Raw genomic sequence first — 12,434 nt, 5'->3', positions numbered from 1 at the left:
CTAATGTTTTATTTAGCACGTATTGAAAGATAATTGTGGTAGATTTTGACCTTTATTAAAAAATATATTAACATTATTTAACCGGTTTTTATTTTCAGATCTTTCGGTCTGTATTGATCCATTGATCTATTTGAAATTAAAAGTTAATTTTGTAAAATTGAATTTAATAATGATTGAATTATGAATTTTTCTTTGGCGGTTGAGTAACGTACTTTTTGCAATTTAATTATTAATTAAATATCTTAAGAAGTCGAACATTTATAAATATAAATACAGTTAAGTTTTTCAAAGGATTTACATGTTATAATACAAGACGTTGTTCGAATAAAAACGCCAACAGTTTAAAAATGAAAATTTTAAAACAGTATAATAATTTTATTAATATGCCCCCATGCAGGATCGAACTACAGACCTCCAGTTTACAAGACTGGCGCTCTACCACTGAGCTATAGGGGCTATTTGTCTCTAACTTTTTAAATTACTTATAAAAACGTAAATGTTTAGCGGTGCGATAGAGGCAACTGAAGCTTGACAGAGAGACACGAAGCGGCGGTAAGCAAGAAAGGTCTGGTGACAAAAAACGATATGCCTTCCACGTCACACTCACCCATAGCTTGGGGTTGCCGCTATCGTGCGCCTATTCAGTTATCCTTCTCGTACCTCACTCCTCGCGCTCGCTACCTCCACCACCGCCGTACACGGGAACTCTCTCCGACGCCTGTCGCCGTCCTCAATAGCTCCACCATATCCTCTGGCCGCCGCTTGCTTAATCCTCACTTCATGGGAAACTCTCTTTTTTCCCGCATGGAGGTACTGTTCTATTTATTTATTTATTTTTTCCACTATTCTTTACCGAGGAACATCATCATGATTTACGAGATTTTTTTCTGTAGAATGAATTATGTGTATTGCCTTGATGATGGCACTGCATTTTAGCTTGAAGTGGCTGTAACTGCTCAAAATTTTCATGGAAATGTCTTGTTTGGAATATGTTGATTGTTCGGAAGCTGGATCGAGCTTTTCTGCGGTAGGAAATGTTTGAATTTGGGTATCTAAAGTGATTCAAAATTAGTCTTGATTATGCAATAAAAAGTTGGAGTAGATGTGCCGTTTATATGAATGATAGCTTTATCTGTTAAATGGAATGTGGAAGGATTTACTGTTCCTTGTATGTGAACTAATAAACAAGATTAAGCTGCTGAAGCGAGGTCGAGGAAAAAGTATCTATACTCGACCAAATAATTTTTTTTTGCGATGGGTTTCACAGGATTTGTTAAAATGGTAATCGAACTTGGATTGGCATTTATTGACCTTGGTAAGGAAGATGGTTTCTTCTTAGTTTTTTTTCCCTGAGGTTATATTTTAGAATTTATCACTGAACGAGCTTTGAATAGCTAATTTTAATTTTATGATTAACTGAATCCTAGAGTTTTCTTAAAAAAATTATGTTATGATATTGTTATTTAGTTTCCTGTTCACTTGGTGACAGATCATGAGACGGACCGTCCTGTCACGTCTTATCTCAATGTTGTTTTATGTTCCTAAGCAGCGGATCTGGACTGGAAGTGGTGTCGATAAGAATAATGAAATGGTGGATCAGTTGCAGAGATATGGAGTGATAAAATCAAATAAAATAGCTGAAGTAATGAAAAGCATAGACAGGGCATTGTTTGTTCCTGAGGGTACACCGCCATATGTTGACACTCCGGCGCAGATAGGTTACAATGCTACTATTTCTGCCCCGCACATGCATGCCACATGCCTTGAATTGTTGGAAAACAATTTAAAACCTGGAATGCACGCGTTGGATGTTGGCTCGGGTAAATATTAGGAATTTTCATATTCGTGTAAGCTGGTTCTGGCCCCACATTGAAAATGTCTTCGCCATTTCTGTTTATTTTAGTTTTTTTTAGGTTATCTGATATGGCTATAAGTTTTCAGCGCATCTATTCCATGTAATTAAATTAATTTACAATACATTTTTTTAAAAAAAAAAATTACACTGGCAATACCGAAGGATGTCAAGTTGGATATGATGAACGGTTTATCTTGTTTGCTACTGTTATAAATTATGTTTTTCATATGGTGAATTTGGTAAAAAAAAAAAAAAAAAAAGATTGATGCAATTTTTGGCCTCCGGAATTGAGAACTCTTGGATTTTTATGTCCTGAAACATCTTCGCTTTTAGGCACTGGGTATTTGACTGCATGCTTTGCAGTCATGGTTGGGCCACGAGGTCGTGCTGTTGGAGTGGAACATATTCCTGAGCTGGTCGACTCCTCTATTATAAATATCCAAAAGAGTGCTGCTGCACAACTACTGAAAGAAGGATTCCTATCCATGCATGCTGGCGGTATGTCATCCATTGCCATTTTATTTCGGATGGAATTGTGCATTCAAAGGTTGTTTTGTTTAGTTTTCAGGCTTTTTGTTTTGAGGAAAATGGTTTCATGTGCTTTCTGACTATTTGTTGCCTAAACTATTTTGAAGACAGCTGACATATGGTAACTTGATGCATCGTTTTTATCCATTCCCCTCACCCTGTAAATCCTGAGGCACCCCGTCCACCCTTTGAGCTTTTGAATTTCTCGCTACCTAGATCAAATTGTCTAGTCAACTTATCCGTTGAAATCAATTCAGTGCCAAGAAAATCATGTTAGTTCTACTGTATGTTGAACTTCACGGATTACAAGATTTTCAATGCTGAACAGATGGAAGACTGGGATGGCCCCAGTGTGCCCCTTACGATGCAATTCACGTTGGAGCAGCCGCATCAGAAATTCCAGAAGCACTTATTGAACAATTGAAGCCAGGCGGAAGATTGGTGATCCCTGTTGGGAACATGTTCCAGGATTTGAAAGTCGTGGAAAAACAAATGGACGGTTCACTTAGCGTCCGAAGCGAAACTTCTGTACGATATGTGCCACTGACAAGTCGAGAAGCTCAATTGAGGGGGGAATAGGTGGTCTTTTTCATATTGAGCGTCTATACTTTCATGGTCCCGAAAATGTAAATAATATGACAAGGTTAAACTCCTTTGTATTCTTCCCAGGTCTGTGTAAAAAAGAATACAGAACGTGAATGGCCAATTTCTCTTTTGCTTTTCTGTTGATCTTTCGATAAGATTTTTTTTAGAATAGATCATTCGATATTTTCGAAATATATAAATATAACACTTTCTAATTGTACTTTTATCGTTGTTCTATGGCAGATATGCAGTCAGATTTATTCTCAAATGCAATTCTTACATTAAAAGGAAAAAATAATCATAATCAGATTAAAGATTTGAGTTAGCTGAGAACTGCATGAACTTTGTATTATATTATATGGAACGTAATTTATAAAATTAACATCGAAATAATACTAAAGAAACGACCTTTTTTCAAATAAAAAATAAATAAATTTGAGAATACATTTGACTCTATTGAATTATTAATTAAAAATCGAAGGATGATATTATGAATCAAACAAATCAATACACTTACAAATCTACAGAGATACACCAAAAAGGAAAAAAAAAAAAAAGAAAAGAAAAAAAGAACTTTCAAGTATGTTTAAATCTAACCCATTGAGAGATACCAGGAATTTCGTTATTTACAACAATAAACATGTAATAACCAAAAGGTGCCACTTTGGGGAGATGGAGGAGCTTCAAAAACAGCTTTCATCCCTCCATTCTCATCCCTTACCATCTTCTTGCACTTGAGAATCAGCATCCTCTGGTTCATTGATGTGGAATGTGTGTTAAATGGGGGCGAATACTCTATACAAGTGACCTCGTTTCTTGATTCTTTCTTCTTTTTCAAGAAAAAATGAACGCTAAATTCTGCCCCATATCCCACCCCTTTATCACTTCCATTGATGTGAATCGACACATTTCGTGGCCTTTGATGATCGAAATTTTCCTCCATCTGAGCCGGTACAAATACCTCTCCAAACGTAGTTCGGTGGGATACCTTACATTGTTACGTGTCCCTCAGCATTGTGTCCCATCATATATTGCATTGTTACACGTCCCCCTGCATCGTGTCCCCTTGTATCGCCTGGTAGCCGAACTGGCCTGATTCGGTCTGGTCTGAAATTATGACAGTGTTGTGGTGAGTCAAGGCCATGTGCATTGCCACAATACCTGTGTTGTTCATCAGAAGCTGCCATTTTCCCTTCCCCAATACTTCTTTTATTGCACAGTTCAATAGCAGATAATTGAAGGCTGATCATGAGAATTTGGAGGAGAAATGGAATTGTTTATTTTCCACGAGGAATTTGAGTGTTGGGTTAATTGAATTGCGATTAAGGTTACATTTTACATGATGAGATGCATTGCATGTACTTAAATATTGTCAATCTTCTAACATTCTTAAAAAGATTATTTAAATAAATTCGTTGAAATTTTACAATACACTATATAAACATATTCTCTCTTTTATTTGCAACAAATTTGAACAAGAATAATTGCTTTTGAATTCCCAATAGTACACAAAATTTTCAATCCCACTGCGTTAAGAATGTTTTCACATACTGTACATCACTTGATTCAAAATCTTGCCAAAAAATGTCGCACAATACTTTCGAAAATCCAATTTTTAATCTCGTTCTATAACACAAAGTAATGTACCATTGCCTACGACCTAATCAGACCAATCTCCAAGTGAAAAGATAAAAATACAGCCATCTCTAAAAATATTAATAGGCTAATAATACATCCCTCATTTTTTTTAAAAAATCAAACATATTTCAGCCCCTGGTAAGGTGTTTTATGTCTGATTTATAAAAACAGGAGGTTTATTACAAAGGGTGTTTTTTTGTTTTTTTAAATTTTTGAAGTGGTTGATGCAATGAGCCCATCGCGTACCTTCAGAGAACTAAATATATAAAATGGTGCATGGAAAGAAAGTGATCTTCAGAAACAAAGATATATATATATATATATATATATATATATATATATATATATATATATATATATATATATATATATATATATATATATGTATCCATACATGTATATGTATATTTATATATATGTATCCATACATGTATATGTATATTTTACTTGAACAAGACTGAACAAAGAAATAAATAGTCACAAATCGGATTGTATTTGCATTATTTAACAACTCAAGAAAAGAGGTGCACTAGTCTACGAACTAAACAGAATGCTAAACAATCAATGTACCTTCAAACGATCAAGAAAAATAATATGTTGAATGTCATCTGATGCTGTACAGATGCAGATGCAAGAGTGAAGACAGAAGTAAGGAAAGAAGTAGCAGATTTGTACATGGAAGAGATTTTTATTGGATAAATCTCATTCAATTCGATTATAAGGTTTCCATTCAGTAAAGCTTTATCCTTGTTTCAATTGCCATTCGGCAGATTGGGCATGATGACAGGTCTTGGCCACATCCACAACACGTCTGCTTAACGAAAAAGGAGAAAAAGCATAGAAGATGAAGTCATGGTCACCGGGCATTGTTGCTTTTTTTAGTAAATGGAGGAACTAAAAATAGTACTTATACCTGATGTCCACAGCCAAACGCCATATCCTTTGGATCCATAAGGCAGACAGGGCAAAGCTATCAAAGTATGAATAATATAAGGTCAATATACCTGGACTTTGTCATTGAAAGTCGGTGTGCCATTATCGGAATCAATAGCGAGCCACATGCCTAAAAGGGTCTTCATTCTAGAACGAATATGTCATGCCTTGGAGGAGTTCAGTTCCTGTTCTTCGAAACTCCTCTTGCTAAATTCCTCATATACTTCATTAAATTGGTAAATGGTGCTTATGTTTAGGCCTTTGTCACTTGATGTTCAATCAATTGGGTATATACATGGTCATATATTTCCTAATTATTGTTGCACCACGTACCCTGAACTCAAGCTTTTGAAAAACATGGTTTTTTTAACAGCAATGTAAAAGAATTATGGTATTTAGGCATAACTTCATCACCCAAGAACAAAAGAAAAGAGAGAAACAACTAAAAAAATTAATGGACTATTTACAAAAGCGGGATTCCATACATGGTTTTCGGAAGCATAGCTTGAAGGCTGGCTCGTTTGAGCAACTGGATCGTGTCCTCGAGAAGCAGGTGCACTTGGGTAGAAATTACGAGAATGGGAGGCTTTGATGCAGTGGCAGCAGCTGGACGATATAGAGGAGGGGGAAGAGATACCCTGTCTACATCCTTCCCTCTAGAAGCACTGAGCAAACCACTCGATCAATGTAAGAACATATCAGTTAAACCTTTCCCAAATTAAAAGAAATTAATTGTAATATTTTACCCAAGAATTTGGAGCTCCAATGTTGCTTTATATTGAGACGGTATCTCCATTAAGGCTCCAAGCGCAAACTCAGCTTCTTTCCTGGACCGGTCCATGTTTTTTGACATGATTTCTGTGAAGTTTACAAACTAGGGATATACAGGGAAGTAATAAATAATCTAAGATTTTAAGATAATTGCCAAAATAAATACTCATTTTTGTTTCTTTTTTTTTCACCACGAGCAAGCTACATCTGGTTAACTTACCTGGAAATTGTCGAATGCTCGAGCAGGGATATTGTCATCAAATTCCTTCATCATATCCCATGGCCCATCTCCAACTCCCACTAAAATTATTGATAACGGGTACTCACTGCAAAATGAACCAAAGAACGTAGGAAATATGGTGAAGGGATTCAATTTATTTTTTAGCACATATGATCGCAGCACATCATTGGCATTCACTAAATGCACCTGGCTTTAACTATTGCCTCAACGGTTTTCCTCTCTTGAAAGCTTAATTGGCCTCGATCAGTGTCAACACTTCTTGTAACCTAATTAAATGATAAACCGTGGATGAACAATGATTCGCAAGCCAATACTTCAAAAAATGAACCATTACGGTAAAAACCAACGTAAAGTTCCATCAAGAATTGGGGACCAATTATAGTTTTTATTTGTTCCAAAAAAGCACTGCTTACCTGTCCGTCAGCAATTATCAGTAAAACATGGTACTGGCCACCACTATTCTCAACAATAGTGATAGCCATTTCAATGATAGGAGCGAATGATGTTGGCCCTGCGGAGACAAGAAGCAAGAATTATCTAGAGAAAAGAAGACTGATAAGTTGGGTAAAAATCAGAAGGCTCGAGCTTGAACCTGCAAGTCGTAATCGAGGTACTAATTCCCTATATCGTGTCAACACTTCCTCAAAGCCATCACAAAATCTCTCATCCGGGAAAAAACTAAAAACTTCTTGGTCATGCGTTGATGCTGTCAAAATAGAATAATAAAATCTCCAATTTCTCAACCGCAGAAAAATGAAATAACAAGATTCTCGAGAAAATACCATCTCCAAAACCATAACATGGAATTAAATTATCTTCATCAAATTTGGATAATGTTCTCCCAATAATTGATATGGCTTGTTCATAAGGATTTTGCTCATCTCCAATGGCATGCAAACTTCTTCGATGAAATGACCTTGCACCTAAAACAAAAGAAAATTCAAAAGCACTGCACTTTAATTATTTAAAAAAAAGGGTATGCAGAAGACAACATACCTGTCCATTCATTGCTCTTGGTAAAATCAATGCCAACAATTAAATTTGAGGATTCCAGACCGGCTCGTGATAGTGCATCAGTGACCTAAATCAGGCATATTTTATTGAGATGAATAGTTAAAGAAACTTCAAGGCACGCATCCTATCTTTACATAATTAGAAAGGATGAAACTAATTTCAACATCAGATTGTTGTTTCATTTTAAGAAAATAAACTATCTTGACATATCCACAAACACTTGCTTACCGTACACATCTTAACAACTTTAGACAAATCTCAAGAATGCATGACATTAAAAATTTCTACACCATCAAAGATTTAGTTTACAATAACTGACAATCAAGATTTCAACTAACTGACAAGAAGGAGCCATGAATCTGCTCTTACTTGCACCCTTTTTTTAATATTATTCAGCACAAGGATTTCAGATGATGGTTCTACCTGTTCTAAGGTGTCGTAGTTGTCATCTATTCTCGAGAACTTCCTCTCCAATTTTCTCTTGGACTCATACGGAACACCGTAGGTTGGCGTTGGGGGTGTGCAGCTGTGACTCGGTTGAACATATGATGGCTGTGGATAGGGATGATTATTCAATGATTGTGAACTGGAGCCATAATATGAATACCGACCCGTACTCGGATTCTTCGAATTCTTCCCACCCATGAGCTCTACAATGAAAAAAGGTTCGTGTTCATAGAGAGGATATATGACTTTCCCTCAAGAAGGAGACATATTATGCAAAAAAAACAAACAAAGAACTGATTCCAAAAAGAATATGATATAAAAAATTCCCAGATCATTTCCATCCCAAAAAATTCAAATGCGATTGCAATATATGAACAAAATCAGCACCAGCACATTTCAGTTGAAGTCCTAAATCCAATAATGCAATTCAGATCTACCCAAGTAAAAATTCAAGCATCCACCATCAGTCCACGAATCGCACTAAGATAATTAATAGAACACCTTTTTTCTATCAGCAACAAAATAAAATGAAATGAAAAACCACCAAAGATCTAACCTTGATCATCCAAAAATTTCTTTAAAAAATTCACACGAAAAATATAAAAAACATTCCCATTTTAATGATATATATAACCAAAAAGGAGAAGGGAAACAACATTAACATCAAAGACAGTATTTTTCCTCCTTCCCATCAAGAAATATATCTTCAAACCTTGTTATCAAGCACCGCACGCCATGCTCACTCTGTTACAGTAAATATTGGAAAGAAGATAGAGTCGAAAGTCGTCAAGGATATTTCTCTCGAGTCCACTCCACTTTATCCTTTTAAACTCAAATTAATTAATATTTAACAATTAATTAATTTTTAGTTAATTATATCAATACCGTGTATATATATATATATGTATGTATGTATGTATATATACATGTATGTATGTATTCATGTATATATGTATTCATATATGTATGTATGTATATACATGTATGTATGTATGTATTCATGTATATATGTATTCCTGTTTTTTTTTAGAGTATTATCCCGTAAGACGGTCTCACGAATTTTTATCTATGAAACGGGGCAACCCTACCAATAAAAAATAATACTCTTAGCATAAAAAATAATATTTTTTCATGGATGATTCAAATAAGAGATATGTATCACAAAATACGACTCATGAAACCGTCTCACACAAGTTTATTTTTTAAAACTTTTCCCAATTGATAAAAAGATTTAAGAGAAAAACGAAATATTTTGAGTGTAATCTATGTTAACGTCATTAACTTTTAAACATGGAAGAAAAAGAATATAAACGATAATTTATAGTTTATCTATTTGAAACCATGGTAGATAATAATAAATAAATAATAAACTATATATGAAAGCAATTTCACCCAACCAACATGAACAATGACATAATTTCATTTAATTGCTTGTACCTTTCAGATCCTTTGTGAAATAAATCGGCAATTGCGCACTCAATCAAATCATCAAATCAAATATATAAAAGACTGATTAGTGATCATTTACTACTTTTTATCACATTTTTCTAAAGTTTCATTAACTGAAATATTCAAGTAATTTTTTAATATGTAATACATTCAAACCGTCATATAAATGAGATAGAATTAGGTTGGAGAAAATCTCAACCTATTTGGAGATGGGTCAAACGGATTGAATCTGCATCGGTTACGAGTGAGGGCGGTACTTGTCGAGGGTGCGGAATGGATGCCATAATATGATTTTATTTTAATATAAAATTGTGTTTTTAAGTTTTTTGAGATAAATATTCTTAAATTTTTTTTGATTTACTTTTAATGAATTTTAATAATAAATAACTTTGTAATCTTTTTTTAGCTTTTTCATATTTAATTTAACAAATTAATTTTATACATTATTAATTTCTTAAAGTAATGTTTATAGATATTAATTAAACTATTTGATTAAGATTTATTTTTATTTTCTTAGAATTTCAATTGTTTTTAAACATTTTTTATTAGTATTTTATCAATTTTTTTAAAAATAGACGGGCCGACCTACTTAACCCGCAACCTAGTTGCAGGTTGTGAGCTGGCCTGCCTCGTCACTCGTCAGTGCATTTTGACATGGTAAATGATCACAAATTCGAACTAAATTTATTAATTACTTGATAATTTATATCATAATTATCTCAAATTAAAATATGATGGAAGTTTTCCCTTGTTTTTATATTATTTTGGTTTTTATAATAAATTTTAAATGAGATCACATGATAATTAGATACAATGAAAATAGATTTGTGTTGATAAATTTACTAATGTATATTTCTTCTTAAATAACTAATTTTAAATTAAAAATGAATTTGATATTAAATAAAAAGAGGGCCATAACATCAAATTTGTTAGTATAAAAACATCAAGTTTAATAATATACATATGTAAATTATTATTGTTAAATTATAGGTTAATTACCAAAGTCAAAAAAAATAAAAAAAATCCAGTGGACCATTAAAGATTTTATTTATTTACTACCATTTGATTTCTGTCAATGTCAAGTACACGTAACTGAAAATTGCTCTTGTAATTAATATTAATATATTATATATATATATATATATATATATATATTATATAATAAATAAATAGATTAAAGTATTGACTTCAATGCAAGCTACTTGACAAGAAAATAGGCGAGACATCGGGAGTTTTTCTTCTTTTATCCTAATATTATTAAATAATATATGTCATTCATAATTTTTTTTGCAAGTTAACATATATATATATATATATATTAATTATCCAAAAATTAATATTTGACCACATTATCAGATGAGAAATACTCCAAATATAACATAGAATAATACAAGATTGTTGGCCTTAATCAGTTTACTTTTGTTTCTTGTTGGAACTGTTCCAAGTCTTCATTTTTCAGGATTCTTTTTTCATTAAAGTTCCATTTCGTTTGAGAGACGTCCAAGTTGATAGAGTAGAATAACACTTAGTTAAAAGTCAGGAGTTTGATTTCTTCTACTAATAATTTTTCGGACGAATTTGTCAAACAGAGTTTGTCCAGTATATCTTATCTAACTAACGTGTTCCGTAAGTTATTCAGTTATTGAATCAATCCGATAAAGGATTTTACCCGATGCACACCGAATGATAGCGACTGTGACTTCTCATATCATAAAAAAACAAGATTTATGTAATACAACTTGATAATCATCTTGATAAGTGAGTACCATGTATATATATTTGAAAATGTTCAAGACTTTCTATTTTTGGATTTTTTTCGTTCTGACTGAACAAATCGAGATCAATATATATTGCAGATAACTTTATATTAGAAAATCAAGATCAATATATGGCAGATAATTTAAAAGCCATCAAAACATTTACCCGTCGAAAAGATTTCTTTCGTTCTGACTGGGGAAAAAATCATCCACCGCACCGAAACAGGGCCGATCCTAACAATATTTGGGCCTGAGTCTAACATTTAAAAAGATACATCTGAATCATAATGTGTGTTCATATTTTTTTTAGTTCCATAGCAATATTTCAAATTTAATAAATACGTCAAAGACAATATAAAAAACTAAAAGAATAAAAATATCAAACATGTCCAAACGATCACTAAAAAAGAACTCGCCTAACAATTTTAGAGCTAAAAATACTAATCAAGTCTGTATAATCAAGTTGTTCAGTAATTTCTTTCTCAATCGATAACATAGCCAATCCATTCAATCTTTCTCGTGACATGGTTGATCAGAGAAAAGTTTTGATGAACTTTATCTTTGAGAAACTTCGCTATGCACTTGCTACTGTAACCGGGACAGTCAACAAGATTTTATAAGCAATATGAGGATTTGAAAGCCGGATAAGCATTACATCTACCAAAATTTCAGTCAAAAAGAGTAGATTATATATATCATATAAAGCTCCGAATAAAGTAAAAAACTACAATAAAAAATTAGAAGCCTGAACAAAGCAAATACAAGAAAATAGACTTACAGCTCCTCATAGGTCTTTCAATCAAACCTAGAAACGACACAATGACTGGAGTCGATTAAGACTTGTCTACATATGAATATTGGGGAAGATTGGGGGATAAATCGATAACAGACTAAGCAAGTTCCATTCAATAAATACTTGGTTTTGGGCTATCTAGTAACTAGTATTATATATAATAATTTTTTAAAAAAATTTTTGAGCACCAAAAAAAGATGAGTCTGGGTCACAGAACTCATTTGACTCTTAATAGGCACGGCCCTCACCGAAAGTATACGAACTTGAACCTCGTTTCCTAAGCTCTGTTGTTCCTCTTGTATTAGCTTTGCCGACTCAGCAGCAGAAGTGCTGCATTCATACAAATCAAGAATTTGTAGCGTAGGAATGTCTCCAATTTCGTAAGGGATTTCCTCCAAATCGAAGCAACAACTAAGACTCAAG

The 12,434-nt window shown here is 33.3% G+C and overlaps 1 protein-coding gene, 1 non-coding gene and 1 pseudogene across 5 annotated transcripts; 1 reads left to right on the top strand and 2 right to left on the bottom strand.

The window, feature by feature from the left end:
- Positions 1–384: 384 nt before the first annotated feature.
- On the bottom strand, positions 385–456 carry TRNAT-UGU (transfer RNA threonine (anticodon UGU)). The gene has a single exon. It is a non-coding gene; the product is annotated as a tRNA-Thr (tRNA).
- Positions 457–538: 82 nt separating this feature from the next.
- LOC140829378 (protein-L-isoaspartate O-methyltransferase 1-like) lies at positions 539–2,996 on the top strand. Of its 4 annotated transcripts, XM_073192564.1 has the most exons (5): positions 677–810; positions 1,268–1,315; positions 1,490–1,820; positions 2,189–2,353; positions 2,712–2,996. In XM_073192564.1, the coding sequence occupies exons 3-5, from the start codon at positions 1,493–1,495 to the stop codon at positions 2,960–2,962; spliced, it is 744 nt and encodes a 247-aa protein (XP_073048665.1). In that variant the 5' UTR covers positions 677–810; positions 1,268–1,315; positions 1,490–1,492; the 3' UTR covers positions 2,963–2,996. The 4 variants fall into 4 exon arrangements, with proteins under 4 accessions (XP_073048664.1, XP_073048663.1, XP_073048662.1 ...); XM_073192563.1 differs by lacking the exon at positions 1,268–1,315 and having other exon boundaries at positions 539–810; positions 1,550–1,820; XM_073192562.1 differs by lacking the exon at positions 1,268–1,315 and having other exon boundaries at positions 539–810; positions 2,219–2,353.
- Positions 2,997–5,064: 2,068 nt separating this feature from the next.
- LOC140829377 (E3 ubiquitin-protein ligase RGLG2-like) lies at positions 5,065–8,804 on the bottom strand (annotated as a pseudogene).
- Between the last annotated feature and the right edge of the window lie 3,630 nt (positions 8,805–12,434).

This window comes from Primulina eburnea, chromosome 4 (genome assembly GCF_022965805.1).
Source record: "Primulina eburnea isolate SZY01 chromosome 4, ASM2296580v1, whole genome shotgun sequence".
Lineage (NCBI taxonomy): Eukaryota > Viridiplantae > Streptophyta > Magnoliopsida > Lamiales > Gesneriaceae > Primulina > Primulina eburnea.
The sequence above is the reverse complement of the archived record's forward strand: the minus strand, read 5'-3'. Positions and strand labels throughout refer to the sequence as shown.